This window comes from Crocodylus porosus, unplaced genomic scaffold (assembly GCF_001723895.1).
Source record: "Crocodylus porosus isolate Cpor-Errol unplaced genomic scaffold, CroPor_comp1, whole genome shotgun sequence".
In the NCBI taxonomy this organism is placed as follows: Eukaryota; Metazoa; Chordata; order Crocodylia; family Crocodylidae; genus Crocodylus; species Crocodylus porosus.
In genome coordinates this window covers 100,307,055-100,326,855 of record NW_017728947.1, presented here as the reverse complement: position 1 = coordinate 100,326,855, position 19,801 = coordinate 100,307,055, and the positions used below count along the sequence as shown (strand labels likewise).

Sequence of the window (19,801 nt, the reverse complement as noted above, 5' to 3'; positions counted from 1 at the left end):
ATGTATGGGGGGGTGTGGGTGGGTGTGGGGGGGGCACATACCCCACCCCCTGGTTCCCCCACAATAAGCACAGCAGTGGAAGCTGTCCACCAGTGCCCCTGGACGAGCCAGAGCCAGAGGCAGCGGCACTGGGAGCAGGGCCATGGGAGGGGCTGCAGGTTCCCCCCAACATCTTCCCAGCCTGGCTTAACACCCCTGCCCAGAACAGCCCGGCACTGCCCTGGCACCAGCCTGCAGTGCCCCACAGCCTACCCTGCTGATCTAGGGGCATGCACCGCCCCCCCATGCCCTCCCAGCAGCACTTGGGTGAAAGGGCCAGTGTTTCTCAGATGTTTCTCATTTACCTATTCCAGTCCTGGTAACCTGCCTCCAACTGAAGGGCCTAGTGGAAATGTGGCAGGGCTATGTGTGATGGGGTAGTTTCTTTAAAATACCAGTGTTGCAGCCTCCGGAGTAAAGTGAGTGTAGACCTCAAAACCCTATTCCCCCACTGCCTTGTAAGTACTCCTTGGTTGGAAAAGCACAAAGGAACATCACCCTCACTAAGAAACATGCCCTCACTAAGGCATTCAGCAGCAATGATGTTGCTGTCTGGCCGAAGCTACAGCTTGCCAAGGCACCAACCACCTGGACTTGGCCCGGCCTTCAGATTCTGTCTCAGTGATCTGAAGGGGGGATGCCAGATCTTGGGCAGCCTCCACTCGTCCATACTCTTGCCTAGGTGTACATGTTGATGGTCTTGCTTTGATTGTCATGGACCTCTTCCGTGTACACCATAGTCCAGAGGATCAACAGTTGCCTACATGCTCTAGTCAGAGTTGCTGAAGCATTGTAGCCTGCTTTCATTAACCCATGCAGTGCAAGAGATGTTACACCCAGAAGTTTGTGGTCACATGCAAATGATTAGAAACAAAGGGAAGGGAAGGATTTTGCTCCATGGGTGTTAGTTCATAACCACTTTTACCATACTGCACAATTGGTGAATTACAGTCGTATGTTACTGCACCACAGCAACAGAACGCAGGGAGTTGCTTTTTAATATGTTTCCGTTACAGGGTTCTGTAGGACAGCAGTAAAGTGAGTGTGATTTCCATCTGGAAAAGCGTGATCTCTCAAGTATAGAATATCCCTTCATGGTTCCAGATCTACACAACCTTCCATCTCCTAGCAGCAAACATATTCACCAAATGAATAATTTGAGTTTTATCAAAAAGCACAGTTCAATTTATGTTACAGTTACATACTTTTTCCTGTTAACAAACTTGGTAGTGTCTAGTATCACAGGTCTAGTCTGTTTTACTTGATTCTAGTCACTAGCTCTTTGCAGGGGAAAAAAGTGTGGTGGGGCTATTGAACACCGCATTCCCAAGAATCCAAAAGCTGCTTTGGTCAGGTCATTTTAAAAACTGAAGTGTAAGATCGACTACAGTGCCCTGTCCTCACACACATTAGTAGAGAGGCTGATCATTGCTGTTTTGGTAAGCATGTCAGAGCAGCTCTTAGTTTAGGCCCAAGCTACATCTACATGGCAGAAGGTAGGGCAGGGTGCTACTTCAGACTGGTTAGTAACGTAACTGGTTAGTCTTCTAACCTTTTACCTAATTTCAAACTAACACAGCTACCCAATTCTTTACATCCAAATAAAATAGGTGTAGGGACTTCCTTTAAGCAGATTTTTCTTCTTAAACTACAACATATCTGGAGAATTGTGCGCATCACATCTGGAACTGCTGTGTTCTGCTAATACCAGTGGTACTGACTTTTTGGTCTAGAAAGTCAGGTGGGAATGGTTAGGAAGATGCAGGCCCCAAAGATGACCATAATAAAGACATAATTAATGCATCAGGGACCCCTGCACAACTGCAAAGCCTGGGAACACAAGTGGCAATACCAGCAGCTCAAACTCAGGAGACATAAGTGATTTCGTCCCCTGTAAGAATATTCCACAGCAGAGGAACCTGGTGGACCTTGTCTAAACATCATTGCAACCAGTATGATCCAGGACTGCAACAGCCATGCAAAACCCAACTTAGAAAATCTATTTGACTTTCAGTCCAATTTTAAGCTACAAATTTCTAGATAGTATTTGAAGAGAAGAGGCTTTGTATTTTGTTTATTCTGCTTTACCTGTTTTTAGGGTTTGTGTAATTTAGAACTATATGCCTTGTAACAATGTGGTTGCATAATTAGTACACTCGAATCCAAGACATGTCAAGATGCATCAAACCCAGGAAAGTTGGCTTTACTAAGCAGTTATTTCAGGGGGAGCTAGAAGGCAAATTTATTTCAGCAGAATTTAAGACTGGGTAATTCTCCACTGCAAGTCCTAGCTGTTCCAGTGGTAGCCTCTTCTGTTAAGTAAGAAATGCACTTTTATTTAGAAACCTTCCCTTTATACAACTTTATTCATCTTCGGGTTTCACAACTGAGGTTTGCTTCTGTACAGGAAACGTCCACACTACATGCTTTACATGATTTACACTCGAAAATGCACAAACCTTACCAATTTAACGTATACAACTACTGTTAAGACTCCATTTAAATATTTTATTTTTGCACTTTGCAAATAAATGCTACACGACACTTTAGAAATGTCTAAACAGCTTCAAATCAGACCACAGCTCTGTAACACGATACAAACAAGAGGCGCTCAAAGAAAACAATATGCACTTCTTGGAACAGGTTGCTTTTGAAAACTAGAACAGCAAGACAATGCTATTGTTCTCTGCAAAGAAAATGATGGTCATAAGGAAAAGTGCATTACAAAACTAGTGTGACACACACAGTTGAGCTGGCTAAAAACCCTCCATTTTTATTTCATACCAAGTTCTGTGTTTAAATCTCAGTGAATTACTGCTCTTACATTTAAAGGTTTCTTTTAAAGAAGCTTTTTAATTCTTATCTCTCAGCTGAATTCAGAATCCTGTTCTCCTTCAGCACTTGTAAGAAAGGGTAAGATACTTAGTGACAGATACAAAGCCCTGAAGTCAGTCTTGGAAGTTTTTAAACTATGTGGGTTTTCTGTTCATTCGTTTGTTTTTATAATCCAGTCCACACATCTGAAAGCTAAAAATCTTTGTCAGTTCTTCCTAAAAAGAAAAAGTGCCATAATTATCCTTTAGGATGCTACTGATCTCTCATCCCACAGATACATAAAATACCCTTTGTGATTTCATCATAGAACCTCAGCTCTATTTAACTATTGTACTATCGTCTCTAAATTCTGTACGACATTTACATACATTTCAAATAAAAATAAAACAAACATTCGCAGCCATAAATTCAAGAACAACACAGCCGATGAATACAGAGAGACCCCAAAGATTTCTCATTTTTATTTTAGAAATTTTCACCATGTCTATCCCAAACTGTATGCAACTCGGTCTAATTTGGCTTTTGCTGTTGTATAATTAATTTCCAAATATGCAGTCCTAGGTCATTTCAGTGCTAAGATGTAGCTATAGTGATAACTGAAATTTAGCTATGATTTTTTAAATACTTTATCTGGAAGTTATAACAAATTAATGGGATATAAACAGTTTTGCCGTTTATCTATCAACACAAGCCTTCATTTTCTCAAAAGAATGTACCTTAGACCTTCTGAGCTCAATTCATGCATGCCTGGGTGACTAGCTAGCCTTGTAAAGGCCTTTAACAAAATAACCCCCTGGCGATGATTACCATTTGAAGTACTGAGGCAGCAAATGCCCCGAAGTAATTGAGTTTAAAGTGTCACAATTCCCCCCAAACTAACCAGTTTTAAAAGAGCATCTGTATTAATATTTCAAATGTGCATTTGTACGATATGCAAAATCTGTACAACAGAACGGTAAACATCTCACCTTCCGCGCGGTACGTATTCTTTCAATTTCAGCAGCCATGGAAATACAAGAACCCAACTCTTAGCAGCTTTCAGACCAAAGTCAATGACCTGTGTAACAAAAACTAAAGTGCGCTTTGACCCTATCACACTACAAACGCACTTCTGAAGAATCGCTGCCTGCCCCATTTAATAACACACACACAAAATGCAGCCATACCTTGTTTCCTGTTTTCAAAATCAGTGGAATTAATTGTACAGTTTAACCATAGATATTTATCAAGCTTTAACCTTCATGAATTACCATCATTTAGCTATAAAAGTAACAAAAAACAAAGCAAAAGCCGTGCAAATGAGAAGGTATCTAAAGCTGGTCTTCTGTGGTTTGTTTTAAATGCTTTGCTGAGGATCAACAGTAAATTAACCTTTTGTTCAGTCAAAAGACCAAAAAAGAAACTAACAGTTATGAGAGAGACTGCCACATTTACAATATTTCGTTAGATCTTACCTCAAGAAAAATGCTGACAGTACTGCTAGCAACTAGAACGTAACAGGAAATATGCAGGGGTGATAAGCACCTTTGGATCATTAATCTCTTACGTCCGATACTTTCATAAGTTAAATCCCAAGAAGAAATAACTCTGATGTAGCATAGGAAGAATTAGGAGAAACTGAGCAAGCAGGGACCAGGGCAGGGAAGTGCTGCACAGGGTTTGCACCTTCCCTCTACTTCGTTCAATTCAGAGGGTCTAACTATTCGTTTTTGGTCAGCAAGATCCAGGAACCATTCTCCAGTCACAACCCAGGCATCCATCATGCGGTGTCAGCTAGAACTGGAACAGGGTAGGGAATATAACAAACTGAAAATGGAAATATTCCTGCCTGAACCAGGTAAATTCAGACAGCCACTCAAAATAGATGTGTAAGTTTTTAATAATTTAAACACAAGAACAAACTGAGGCTAAGATCTATTTTCAGACTTTACAAAGTTCTTAACTGCAAGTAGCATATTGGCTTAAGATGAACACTGCAGTGCTGTTCAACAGTTTCTCTCATTTGGCTACTGTTAAAGGGGTTTGTGTTAAGAAAGCACGTTGCCTTGAGATTCATGCGTCTCTGAACATGGGCACGAGCAAGAATTACACACTTCTGCAAACTGATGCAGGAGCAGTTTTGTCTGATGGGTTACAGGCCAACATTTTATGCTCATCATCCCCTGCAAGAATTCTTTATAAGCACCCCAGACACACTGGAAAGCTCAGGAGGACAAGGGCTACTTAAAAACCTACAATAACAGGGTTCCTCACACTCGAAGCTCCATACTACAGCCGTCAGTTGTCAAGAGCATAACAATAGTCCTATTTTTGCTAGCCCGACCTATGTTTAAATAATTCTAACAATTTCTATTTACACAAATTCCAGTTGTAATAAGAGGTTTCAAAACTATTTTCATTCAGAGTTGAAAGACAAAGGCTTGGAAACAAGTTCTGAGATTGCACTGAGAAATTCTGTTTCGCTCAGACTAGCTCAATTTCTAGGAAGTCAGACACCTATAGAGGCTCTTCACAGGACTGAAACATCTTATTCTGTGTAAATGACTTGCGCAAAGCTCTTCCCTGTGCCACTCCTACTGGACTGGCTTTGTGCAGGTGCTGGAACAGCAGCTTGTTAGGTGCCACTGCCCCAGAAACCCCTCACAGTTACTGCCAAAGGGACAGGGCGTTCCAGACCGTAGGACAGACAGCAACTGGCTGGAGATCTCTGCTGTGAGCCTGTGCAACTCGTACACAACAGGAGAGATGTCCATCCGCCCATCCCGGACGTCTGCCCAGCCTAGCAAGTCCTACAGAGCTGCACATTCAGACTTTGAGCAGATCACTGAATTCATCCACAAATATGTTTGAGACTTTACTAAAAGGAAAAAAATATATATATATAAAAACCTCTTTAAAAATGTTAAAAAAAAACTCAAGTCCCCTTTAGCTATGTCTAAAAGAGTAGAGCAACAACTTGTTCTCCTTCAGGTTCATTGATAAATTGCACTACTCTGCACTATACTCTCTATGCATTAGCAGCATCATGTCTCAGCATTTTAAAACAGTCTTCATGGTGAGCATACCCTCTACCTAACAGTTTTTTCTTTAGAGATGCTAAGGAAGTACCTTGTAGTACACAGTCAAGTGCATTACATACACACCTTTTCGCATCAGCCATTGTACATTTTAAAACCAGATGCCAGTTGGTCAAATTTTGACATTTAGAAAGTTATCATTTTAATGACTGACTGACTATTTCACAGCTAAACAAATAAATGCCGCTGCCACCTTCTATCCCACTTCCCTTGGTGCTAGGCTTATCTTGGCATAGCAGTCCAGCTTCTCCCCAGTGTCAACGTTGTTCTGTACTTTCCAGCTCCATAACTATAGTTACAAATACACAGACACACATTTATTTTCTCCTCCAATTTGCATGTAAGTAGCAAAACTTTGCAAAAAGATGAAAACTTATACGTTTTGATTTAAAAATCACAAGTTTCATAGAAAAACAAACCAAAAATGTTAGCGTCTACAAAATACTTTGATGTTCTATACTCTGTTCCAGCAGCAATCCAATATGCAGACAAGGTATCTATTAATTGCATATAGAAAAAAACCAAGGGTGGGTGATCAAAAGTGTGATCTGTCCACTAGATAAAGCCATGATGCTTTCTCAGTGGGGACCCAAATGTCTTAAACATCAGCAGAGTTTTACAAGTGGTCCTCTTCACAGTATAACAGCCTAGAGTCACCTGCTTCATTTGCTGCTGGTGCCATCAACAGGAAGAGGAGAGAGTTTGATCATCAGAGAAAAATTAGGAGCATTTCCAGCCCAACAAGGCTGCTAAGAGTTAAGAACTCCAGTGGACAGGCAAGAAAAGAGTTAGCAACCTGAGTCATGGACGTTTATCTTAGCAGCAGCAGCTACTCTGGGACAGGTGCAACCCAAAGCCTAAATATGCACCGACTGTACAAAATACAGGTTATAATGATTATTTCCCCCCTCATCAGAACAACCTACACAGTACTCTCTCCCTCCACTGATTACTGTAAAACCTGCAACAAAAATGCCTTATTTCAAAGCTAGTGGCATTGCTGTATATGCCTTCTAGGAGTGAAGGCAGCCAACTGTTTTGGTGACAAAGTGTAGTATCTAGACATGTTGGTTAAGGAACACACGTTTCAGCTCTGTTCTTTACATGAAGTATCTAGAGTGGAGACCAGCAGTGATGCAAGGAAAAGCCCCCCAGCAGTACAGCACACAACTGGGAATTTATACAGCAATGCACATATTTATACTTTTCTTGTCCCAGCACTATATACATTTACTGCTACATATTCCATTTTTACTGTGTTTTCAAATATCAGTTGGAAGCTGTTATACTCTGTTGCATGTTAATGCATTTTAAAGAGTTATATTTTTCCAATTTCTGACTGCTGTGGAATTCAGATCTCTTAACAGAAGTCAACATAAGTAACATGACTGATAGCAGTGCAATGAGCAATATGTATGTTTTTCTTTAGAAGAAAATACTCCCTAACACTATATTTCAAATAGTCACTGTTTAGAAAAGTAAAAACAAGAGTCCATTGCAACAGAGTCTATGAACTAGATGTTCCTATAGTGAGTGAGGAGGAACCAAAGCTTTGAGTCTCAGTGCTTCTTTATTCACAAAGGAATTTTAGCTAGCTTCTGTCCAAGAACCTCAACGTGCCAAATCAGTGTGACTGGCACTCAGCGCTCTTGAGTCTGTCAGACAATTATTTCGTTCCTGTATGAAAATAAATAAGAAAAAAAATATTTATGCAGGAGTCCAGATCTCAAGCATTTTTATCGAGTCTGATCTAAAAAAAAATATGTTACAAAACTCAAGACCTGCTGAAACTGATGAAATAGGTATTGCTTACCTTCACATCCTGTGACAGCAGGACATGAAAAGGAACCTTACATAAGCATTTTCCCTGACCTCAGTCACCAATACTAAATAGTCTTCTTGTGATCGCACCCCTTCTATACCTCACTCAGATGCTTATTAGAGAAACAGCTGACTACCTGGAGGTACTATCAAGTGTCTCTGCGCTTGGCAAAGAGGGAATTTGTAAAAAATTCATCAGTACTTCACACATTACATATGATAACTATACCTTACTGGCACAGCGTCGATCATATACAGCAGAAAAGACCCATTATTATAAGGCCCCTAAGGCCACATGGTCCAGTTTTGAAAGTCCCAGGCATTTCTTTATCGCTGGTTGCAGAATTACGGTTTACCTCAGTGGATTTTTTTGGTCAAAGTTCATATTAAGGAACATCTTTACATAAATTTTAGAGAACTGGAAAATTGCAGTAAACCCTTTAGGGGTAACACTGGACAGACACCTTTATGCCACTCAACAGTGAAATGAGATTCACGCAGTGTGGGCATTTTTTTCTTGTTTTATTACACTGGGGTAAATAAAGATGTGGACCCTACACTACAGCTTGTTAGTTTTGAAGTGATTAATATTCCCCCCAGAAGTTAGTTGCAGTTACTGTGTTAGTAAGATGCACAACACTGCTTAGAGCACAGAACATTATTGGCTTACCTTGACAACATATGAAATGGTGACTTTATTATGTGAAAACAGATATGGGAAGCAGTGCTCAGGCACACTGAATAGTTAGGCAAAATATGAAGATTAGGTTTTGGCAGACAAACACCTACCATCACATATTAGACAAATTTAAGCCCTGCTCTTGTGTACCCTCAGAAGCCACTCAAGTGCTGGGACTTGAGGAAGCCCACTGTCCAGAGTCACTGGCCATTTGGGAGATGCTTCTTTAAACAAAATACTTAACACTTAACTTTTGCAAGGTTTTCCTTTATAAATTACTATAATGCACGTATGCGAGATTCCAGAACTTCTCATCCACTCCACCAGGCAATGCAGGTTTCAGTTCAGAATCTGTTAGGGATACGGTAAGCACCTGTTTGCCATTAACCGAAATGAGACAGGTACTTCCAAATTAAGCAGGTGCCTAAATGTTCAAATGGAAATGGACTTCAGCACATTCTTAGAGTGCTCCGCTGTACTGTGGCTTTAATGTATACCCAAAAGGTTAACACCGTACTATTTCTCATGCTCTTCGGCCCGAACCCTGCTAATGCATCTACTTGTGTAAGAATATCAGAGGGCTTCTTACTTGAAAACGATCTTCAGTAGCCTTGCCACCCATGTTAAGAACATTCAGAGAACTGGCACGCTTCATGCTGCAACCGGGACAGTGAACATGCAAGGATAAACCAATCAGAATAACTGAAAGCTAAGAGCTCTAAACACAAGTAAAAACAAGATTAATGCAAATGTAAAATAGCTTTGATCTAACCCCTGACATGAAGAATGCTCTTTAAAAAAAATAAAAGAAGATCAAATACAAACATAACCCCCTGCTCCCTAGTGCTTCACACACATTAGGTGTGTGATTTTAGTTTAAATTATTCAAGACAATTTCCATTCTAAGTGTCATAACAGCAAATCAATGCTCAACCTGAAGGCTTAGTCTTAAATTGTGCAGCATTTGATTAAAACAATGTAAAATTATTCATATCGTTTCTGAAAACTCTTACTGCATAAATTCATCACAGAGAGGCTGCGTTTAGCTTGCAAAATATTAAAATAGACAGATGAGTCTATTATTTTTGCCTTACTTATGTGAAAAGATTACCATTGAAATTCTTATAAGCTAAATTTAAAAGTTTGCTAAATTCATTTCATTTCAGTCATTTTGAAGTGATGGGGGTAGGAAGAGTGAGATAGATCATGCTTGTGGACATATTGTTTAAGGCAGCAGCAGCCCTGAAACAGTATTCTGACAGTGGAGGGACCATTAATCAAGTCAAGGTATCACTGTATTAAACTATTCTATATCCAACACTCTTTGGGCTAAGGGTCAATAACTGCTTTCTGGTTGGTGTAGAAGTTTACACAAACATAATGGCATTAAGACTTAACTATTCTGAAGTGTGTCATAGTAAGGGGAATTCAGGATTACAAGTTTAAATAATCGCCATGTTGGTTTATATGAAATATGCTGTACTGCTATCTGAAAGAGTCTGCATGTGATCCTCAGCAGGCTCTTTTATGATCTGTCTGTGTCCAAAGCACCACTTTAAAGAAGTGATTATGTTTGTCAAACTAACACCGACTGCAACGTAATCTGCCCAGGTGAACCCATGGAGAACCCTAGTGACACTGAGAAGTCTACCCTCAAAGATCACATTGCACAGTAAGCGCATTACAAACCCCTACACAAGCACAGATTAAGTGTGCTGATAGCAATGTGCAGCTAATGGCTTTAAATGGGAATGTCTGTCTGCAACACTGAGAATAAAAATCAAAAGAATCTACACTAATGAATACAGCAAGAAAGGGATGTTACATTTTTAAAAGTTTCAGACAGCTTAATGCACACAAATTTAAATATCTGACATAAGTGTTAGCAACAAAAAGAAGCAATGAATCATGCATGGGTTTGTCACCTCTCTGTTATTTATTTATATAAAATATACAATAAAGGTTATACATTGGGAAAAAAAAATCAAAGTTTGTTAATCTGCAAAAACACATACAAAATACCACAAATGAAAATCTCTCTTCCAGAAGTTAGAGCATAAAAGTTTATCAAAAACAAACCCCAAACTACACAAACACAAAAAATTCCACAGGTACAAATCTATACAAGTATTTGTTATATCTTTGCTGAAGTGCGACTAGCAAAGCTAAATAAATAAGCACATTTTATCATGCCTAAATTTCAACTTTTAAAAATGTATTAGCAGCCAATTTACTCTAGAAGTAATTAGTTTTTCACCTACATACTTAGGAGAATTAGTTTGGCAAAAGCACTTGTAGCATTTTTCAAGTTAAACATAGGATTGCAAAAATAGTAAGGATGCATGCATCACTTCAGTCATAAGCCAGAGATACAAGAAAAAGCTGTGCTTCTTTTCCTTTTCTTTTCTTTTTTAAAGCAATAACAACTTAGTTACCCTGTTCTACTCCTCAAACTGATCACAGCAGCAAATCAAATTACCTGTCAGCAAATCAGAATGAAAAATTTGAAAGCAAAATAAAAATGAAACAAGTGCCCAGCAAAAGTATGTTACTCCAAGTTTCAAACTGCTACATATTTTTAAAGACCCAACTTTGATAGACATCCTGTTACCTTATGAAAAACTTTGCATATTCTATTTGGGAACATATTAGAGCAGGGGTGGCCAACCTGTAGCACAGGTAGCCTTTGCGTGGCACGCAGCAGCTTGGGGAGGAGACGGGCAGCACAGTGGAGAAAGCAAAGCATCAGATCAGGTAAGGAGTACAGGGCAGAAAGGAGAAAGAAGAGCAGCAGCTTGGTCAAGGAGCACAGGGTAGGGAGCAGAAAGTGCAGCTGATCAAGTAGGGGAGAGGAGTGGCACTCAGGGAGGATGCAGGGCTCATTTGTAGAACACCAGCCAAAAAGGTTTGGCACTTGCATAAGAAATATTATTTCCTTCTTCCTTCAGTTTTCTATCAAGAACTGCACAAAGACTAAGTCTTTAATACTCTGGAGTTCATCTGCTCTTCTGCTTATTCATTAACTTAAGCAATAAAACTCATGTGACAGCCTAATCACTGACGAGAAGGAAGAGAGAGGGAAGGAGGGGGTAAGGAAGAAAGGAAGTTGCTGGATGTCTCATGGAAAATTTGAGAACAATTTTCCTGGCAAGTCAGCAGCTCTTACAATAGCGATTCTGCATTCAACTATTTGCAGCACATGTAAAAAATATATCAAATAGCCAGTTTTAAAAGCGACAGTAATAAAACAATATGAGCATCTTAAACTGAGTGTTACAAATGACTGTGGGAAATAATAAAGTTGAAATAACCTGTTATGGATCAAGAATGCATTGGGAAGTATTTTTGTACATTTATGTGAATGCTTTATTAAACCCCATCCTGCGCTTTTGTAATTTTGAGTGAAGGGGTAAGCATATTACTTTTATAAGCAGGATGCTCACCTTGTTAAAAACAGGTGGATTAATGTTTTTAATATTTGTACTCTGAAAAAAAAAAAAAAAAAAAAAAAAAAATGGAGAGTCTATGGTGTATTCTCACTGACTTCCACAAGGAATTCACTTGTTTACAAGTCAAAAGATGAATTTCAAGTCGCCCACCTTTACAAATTCATCTTAAAACTAGAAAAAAAAAAATCAAACTGTTCTTTCCAATAAGTAATTTTTTATCATAATCAATTCCCAAAATCAGAAGCGTACATGACTATTTGTTCGTGGAGAAAGCACATAAAATCTCATTAAGTTTTCCTTTCATTAGCAGAGTTTTCCAGAGTACAGCCTTGCTTATGAACCAAAGTTAAAACTAAATGCTTCAAAAATACATCAAAGACACAAAGAGTTTTCAGTGCAGACTACAAGTCAGGATGCTAAACTTGAACACTGGACCAAACTATAGAAATACTCTTTAGTCTTTGATTAAGGGAAGGGAAAAGAAAGCAATTTGCAGTTTATTTACTTATTAACTTCAAGAAACAAGCACTAGTACCCTGCTTCTGTAACAATACTGAGAAATTATTTAAATATTGCAAAAATTAGGGAATAAGGTGGTAAATTTGATATAATTGAACATATGGGTTCATAAAAAACCCAGCTGCATAACTATGCTATCTGTGTAGTTCATACAGAATTGTATAACAATAAGCAACAATTTATAACTATTAAATTGGAAGAATGAGACTCATTTAGTTCCACACCTGGCCTTTTCCTTATTTCTTTTACTAAGCTCTGTTGCAGTTCTGCATTACTTTGAACTACATATTTTTTTAAATTTCAGTCAGTCCCCAGGTTCCCTTAACTGAAAAAAACCCCAAAACTCTAATAATTGTGCACCAATAAATTCAACTGAAGTTGTGCAATGGACTTCACCAAGTGTAGGATTATATAGCTTTACCATCACAAAAATGAACTGCTCACTAAATTGCTATCATCTGACTGGGTGTAACATTGGATATACTTCCACGTCAGATGTCAGTGAGGTAGAGAATTCAAAACATTAAATAGCAACATGTATCATTACTCATCACAGATTTGCAAGATGTTTTACAAAAAAAAAAAAAAAGGAAACAAAAAAAAAAAAGAGGCAGACCTTCACTGGAGCTCTGATGACCTGCATTAGTTGAAGACCTGCTTCCAAATCATTGCCCCAGGTATCGCATGGAATTTTAAACCACTATGACCATTTCTAATAATAAATGAACAGATCCATATACTACTCATCCCTCTGGATGAAGACCACAAATGCTCTTCCTTAGAATGCTTTCAGGCAGAAGTTCAGTAAAGGAATGCTATTCAAACTGCTTTACTGGGAACCAGTGTAGTTTGTTTTAAAGGTGTAAAAGCTATTAATCCGACTAAGCGGCTAGGAATTATGCTACTAAAACTGGAGTGCTATGGGACGTGGGGGGTGGGAGGGACACCGCAGTGAGGAACATTTCTGTTTGCATGGAGCAGTATACAAACATTTTTGTGCATCTAGTGGGCATATTACATCAAAAGTAATAATAAAAACACATGGCATGAAAGCCTGGCCCTTTGAAAGTCAAGGAAATTTTTGCCATTGAATTCACTGAGGTCAAGATTTAACCCAGATGTGCAGCCTGTTTCAAGATTTTCAGCACTTTCTGCCTTTTGAAATTTAGATTTTTTTCAGTGCTAATACTTCTTAGGCTTTAAAGTAGCACTTAAACAACAACTATTCATGCTTTAATCCCCAGAAAACTTCTCAACATTAAGGATTACAGAGGCAAATACATAATGCCCCCTTCTGTATGAGCAGTTTTCCCTTTTCATATTCCTAATAACAGGAAATTTAAGTGTTAGCAGAAAGGCCATTAAAACAACATAAACAGATGTGTTCAGTGTATAGATTACAAGATTCTTCATTCAGAAGAGTTTAATACCATACTGTGTCAACACTGAAGTTCAGTTTTAATACAAGAAACATTTTTAATGCTATGCTGGTTGTGGGTCCTGCTGAACCAATTATCTTTTTCGAGGTTAAAATAAATTAAGTTGACCATACTTTAACTTTGTGCAAAAAAATAATTTAGCAGTTTAATAAAGTACAATAATAATACTATGATGGTCTAAAAAGGTAACAGGGCTACAAAATATATACAAATGTTCTAAGTGAAGACTCTTCTTACAGCTGCCACAGTATTAAGTATTCCACACTAAAACCACAGGCTCTTTTCAAAGATCTGATTATAAATACCAAAAGCAAGGTCACAATTTTCCAGCAGTTAACATTAGAGAATTTTCAGCTGTATGATTAAGAAATTTGCCCTATGTTACTTTTTAGTAAACAACTGGAATTCAAGACCTCCTTACATAGCACAGTTCTACACAAAGGGAAAGTAGACAGCCACAAGAGAAAGGCTACTTGGGTCACAGTGCTAGGTTACAAAACGGGCACAAATTGGGAGCATTCCAGTACAGCTAAGAATAGATAATTACCCAGGATTCTTTGGTTCACTGTCTCGTGAACTTCCTCCCTTCAGCTTTCTAACCAGCTTCTCACTGCTGCGTCTAATTGAAGCACGAAGTTTGCTAAATGAACCACTGCGCTTTAAAGATCCAGTGCCATCCTGAAAAAAATTTGAACAAATGTGAAACTGCAAGAGTTTATGTCCCTCTCCTACAACTGAGTAATATGCCTACACTCTAAAATACTTATGTCCTGTCACCACTCAGCAACAGTATCAAATTATACTAAATATTTAATAATACCATATATAAATTGTACTTTATCCAGAAGACTGTTAGCACTCAGGTTAAATAGTGCTTTTGTCCTAGCCTACTAATAAATGTTTCAGAAGTCTGAAGACTTGTCCAAGATATGGTTCAATAGGATTCATAGCTATTAAAAATAAATCTGAAAAGTGCATGCACTTTCACCACCACCACCACCACCGACCAGACACGATGCAGTCGTGAGAAAGGCGAGTACAGCACCAAGTGAAAGCGTTTTGTCAGGGTGTGAACAAACCAGCCATTTCCTTCTCTTGGTTCAAATGCCTAGGCCATGAATTCTAAGTATTTTCAGTGAATTCCCTGCGTCAAATTCAAAATAGAGAGTGTTTTATGTTCAGAAAGCCTGTTTCCAAATTCTTTCAATTCCAATTAATCTTTCACTATGTTTCAGAAAAAAAAATGCGAGATAAAGTGATACTCTTCTGCACATAAAAATTCATGTTTTATGGTATATTATTTGATCCACAGAAGTTTCCAACTCAAGCACAATTTGACTGGCAAAGAACCATTGTTTTACTCCTAAATAAAACAGCTTAGTAAGATTAGAAGTAATCATCTCCTGCTTCTAGAAATTCTACATGGCTACTGTACAAAAGGAAGAACTGTCAAAGAAGGAAGTACTACTGAGCAGACAGAGACAGACATCAGTTGGAGTGAGTTTATTAGAAGTTAGAAAGACAAATACACAAATCACTGAACACCAAAGATTAGTAGAGAAAAGCATAATTGCCAAAATTTCACACAAAGACTAAACAGCAATGCTACTTTAGAATAAGTGAAGACATCCAGGGTTCCATATTGATGTTAACCATATTACAGGCCTCTAAATACATTTAAAGCACTTGGAGAACATGCCTTACTTTTACGCTTTATTCTGTAAAGGTAACCATCATGCCATTTTAATAATACCTCGTGTGATACTTTTAACTACCTTTTTTCATAGTGAACAGCTACTTAAAGTTCATTCTTACTTTTTACTTATGTATTACACAGCAAATGGTTGTATTAACATATTTCGTATGACTAGATACATATCTGGCAAAGCTACACAGGTACAGAAACAGGAAACCAAAAAAAGGGCACCAGCACTGAAGGAATGGCCAGTTTACAAGGAAGTGTAGCTCTGACAAGAATCGTAAGGGATTTGCTAAAACACAGCAGTCAGTACTGAAGAGAGAAGTTAAAGCTTGAAGATGGTGCACGCCCGTCATGCAGGAGACAGTTTAAGAATCACAAAAGGCATCTAGGCCTGTCAGACAGAAACGGAGAGAGAAAAACTGAATGAAACTGTTGGGAAAAAGTTCAACAGTTCTCACGTTTGAACAGTTACGTTTACAGTATTTCTAGGTCGTATCCCAGGCAGCTTTTTTAAATAAAGATTTGGGACTGCATGTCCAAAGCCTGCCATTTACAGACTTCTGTAATCATCAGAAAATTGTGTACTTTATTTCAGGAAAATGCACTAAACAAATGACCAAGAGAGATCCCATGTTCATATTAAATTAGTATTTGCACAGGAAAACCCCAAAAACAAAAACAGGAAAAAATTAACCAGAGATCATTTTTACAAATATATCGTGTATGTAGTATATGAGGAAGATAGAGTAGTTTTCAGGTTAAAAAAAAGAATATAAAATGTCAAAATAAAGAGGAAAAAAACAAAAGATTTAAAAAAAGGAAACAACAGAACAAGGTGCAATCATTTAAGCTTTAACTTCTGCCAGGATTTTTTCCCCACAGCACTATAAAAGGAAGAGGATTTTCCATATCCCTCCAAACAAAATTCTACTTACAGCTTTAAGGCAACAGGGTTCAATGGAATTGATGATTTAGTCACAGGTACATTTTTATAAATGTAATCTAGAAAAAAGATATATTATAGCACAAGCCTCCCTAATACTGCACTACCTAAAAAGCTTCAAATCTCCGCTGAAATCAACCAGCTAAACAAGTGACCGGGTAGGTCAACCTCTAGGCTTCCCATTCACCGCTCTGGTAAAGGATACTGAAGCGGTGATTTGGTAAAAAGGATATCTGTCTCTAGGAACTGGAGTGAACCCCAGCAGGATATACTGAAATACACCAGTGCCTGTACCTGCCATCTCAATCAAAACTTTACCTGATGGCACAGTTAGCTTAATCTAACATAAAAAGACAGCAGACTTAAAATAATTCAACCAGTATTCAGTAATTCTGAATCTGAATCTAAATGTAAAGCTATTACATATACTGCGAGTAAGATGCCACCCTGTTCCTTATACAGACATTTTCAAAGTAAAAAAAAAAATTAATCTAATTACCAGCCCTTAATTTAACTGGCATAATTCAGCCTTAGAGCCAACTGGATAAACTATGCTTCTCAGGTTGTATCAGGAACATAAAAAAAGGAATAAAAGCTCAGGCTGAAAAACAGCAAAAAAATTACATTCATGAACATTTTAAAGTTACCTTTCACATTATTTTCACACTTAAATATTGAAAATAGTATCCTTTTATGGAACCAGCTCTAAAAATACGTAAACATGAGATACAAGTTTTCAATTTCACTAAACAATGTGACTTAGTATTTACCTATATTTTAGATTAAAACAGAAATTTCCGTTCCTCTTCTCACTGCATTTAGAAGAGGCTGCACTAAAGTGTACAGTATTTACCTGACGTATGTTGAGTATGTTACATATGTTCAACTGAAGTTTTTTCACTGAAGGTTGCAAGATGCCTCAACTACTCTAAAAAATAACCCTCTGCTTCTATCCGACAGCCAATTCAAGGGCAAACTTCTGATGAGCATCTGTACTTAAATATTAACCAAAATAGGCCGTTTTTTCAGACTCTGTAAATAGGAGAAATTGCCTACCAACAGAACTTCAGTGGCTTTACCTGCTTGCCAAGTAGAATATTTGCAAGGAGGGAACAGAGGAAAGGAAACGGGAAAGCACACCCTACGGGTATAGAAGAGAACAGCACTGAAGTAGAAAACAGAGGGAGAAGGGGAAGGAGTTTGTTTGAACAAACTACCTCCAGAGTGAGGAAGAAAATGTGAATGTGAACAGTCCCATGTAAATCAAAAAAGTTATACCACATATATTAAGCCAATGCAGAAAGTCCCAGACTTTGTAAAAATTCTAGTCCTTAATTCCAGTCTCGATGGACAAACTCACCCTTCAGATCCAAATTTTTAGCACTATGGGCATCAAGTATTGACCTAGAAATACTGCCTAGTATTTTTTGAGAAAGTCCTTTACCAATCCCAAACCTGCATGCTTGTTTTAATTAAAAGCAAATAGCAGAAATAAGAGTTTAATTCATTTAGAACATACAAAGTCATGCAAAGTACGGCAGAAATTTAGGGAGGAGTACAGTACACAGTTCTAACACTGAGTGGGTAAAATTAAGATAAAAGGAGCTATCCAACCTTTTTCGTTTTAGATGCTGCAACGTTAATTATTCACAATAGATGCTGATTGACTGTCTTGGCACTGAGAAAATACCAATGCCAAGAAAACGTCATTTGATAATGACAAAAGCACAGACTAAGAGAACATTCTCCACTCAGGTCCAGTAAGTCTGAGCTTTTGCCGAGTATTTTTAGAATCCTAAATCTTGTCACAGGGGACTGGAGAGCCGGTGCTATTGTAAGAGAATACCTCTGAAGCTCATTTCAAGTTCGCAGTACAGGCTAACCCCTCTAGAGCAAAAGCAAAGGCAGTCAGACAAGCATTATTAATATGCAATTTAACACACCAGGTCAAGGTTTTTTAGCAGAAAACATAAATTAGGTTTAATTAGCAGATGGCGCAGCCTATCCACATACATCCCACTGGTAGCAATGGAATATGCACTAGGAAAAGACAACGGCTGAAGCAACCAAGTAAACCAGATTTAAACACGTAAAAGCTTGGATTATCTTCACTTGAATGATAAATAACGTAGAAAATGCACAGCTTGTCCACGCTACAAACATCGCTTCTATTTTAGAACATTTATATTATTTTAACTTGTGTGACACAATATGCATTAGAGTCAGAAGTCACAAGCCAGAATTAGCCTTCTACTTAAGCTGCAGATTCTACCAGGCTACATTGAAAACTGATGTGACCATTTCATTTCAGGGATGTACAGTTATTTTCAGGAAATTGCAGTGGCCAGCTGTACAGCAGATTATGCATCATCCTTACTTCAGGACTGAAAGGAATAGAGAAGTTTCCTCCCAAAAATTTGAAAAAAGTCACTGGAATAATTTTTAAGTCCAATTCCAAAAAGAGAGAGCAAAAAAAGGCAAGGATTTTGAAATATTTTGCTATTTTATTTTTCCATGCCAATCTAAAGTAAAGTAATTCCACAGCGGCACCTGTAAGGTTATCAGTGAAATGGAAACATGTAGACAAGAAGCAAGGATAAAGCAGCAAAAGTAAGGTAACTGCCCATCTATTGCTACTACTAAGAAAAAACAATAACCAGGACATTCAATCAGCATTTAAATGCTTAGAGTTAACTCCAGCCAGTTGATATCCCTAAAGAAATTTCACCACTAACAACAGAAAACTGTATCAAATTGAAAGTGTTAATAAAAGGTAAACAACTTACAAAAAGCAAAGTCTTGTTCTTTAATTTTTAATTAATTCTGAGAAATTGCAAAGTAAATAAACTAGTCAAACTACTAAAAGCAATGGAAGGATGACTGGACAAGTCTGATATAGTGGCCTAGGCTAGTCTCTTAAACTGTGTACTGTACTTACCCCATTCCACTCTACGCTCATACTCACTTCCTCGCCTCCATCAGGCCCACTCTCGTACTTTACCACATCAACGTTGAGGCTCTCTCGGCTTCGCCTTTTTTCTATGCTCTCAGGGTCATTTAGGACTTCAGCAACTCTCTGTTTGTGAACATTGTCAAGACCCTAGGAGCCAGGCAAAGGGGAAAGTTTTACTTCACAACAGATTTTCTAAATATTTGGTGCTGCACATAAAAAACAAAGTTAGTACACATTTAACTCACTCCGAACCCAATGCAATTGTCAAGACTCCGCGAGGTGGGGAAAAAGAGAGGACCAACTGTTCTTGATATTATATAAAACATCACTATAACAATGCAGACA

At 38.2% G+C, this 19,801-nt stretch overlaps 1 protein-coding gene and 1 long non-coding RNA gene across 6 annotated transcripts in view; one reads left to right on the top strand and one right to left on the bottom strand.

The window, feature by feature from the left end:
- Positions 1-4,735: 4,735 nt before the first annotated feature.
- Positions 4,736-19,801, bottom strand: part of KLC1 (kinesin light chain 1) — a 54,538-nt gene continuing 39,472 nt past the window's right edge. For 2 of the 5 annotated variants that reach the window (XM_019550776.1, XM_019550777.1), the window contains exons 13-16: positions 19,442-19,603; positions 14,406-14,536; positions 9,041-9,107; positions 4,736-7,628 (exon numbers count right to left, since the gene is read on the bottom strand). In XM_019550776.1, the coding sequence (XP_019406321.1) occupies positions 7,563-7,628; positions 9,041-9,107; positions 14,406-14,536; positions 19,442-19,603 (426 nt within the window). In that variant the 3' untranslated portion in view covers positions 4,736-7,562. Of the gene's footprint in view, positions 7,629-9,040; positions 9,108-14,405; positions 14,537-15,346; positions 15,952-19,441; positions 19,604-19,801 lie in introns of those variants that run through there. The other 3 variants (XM_019550778.1, XM_019550779.1, XM_019550781.1) reach the window with 3 other exon arrangements.
- LOC109320610 overlaps positions 11,947-19,801 on the top strand; it is a 10,758-nt gene continuing 2,903 nt past the window's right edge. The window contains exons 1-3 of the long non-coding RNA XR_002103824.1: positions 11,947-12,245; positions 14,098-14,105; positions 18,408-18,410. This is a non-coding gene — a long non-coding RNA (uncharacterized LOC109320610). The remainder of the gene's footprint in view (positions 12,246-14,097; positions 14,106-18,407; positions 18,411-19,801) is intronic.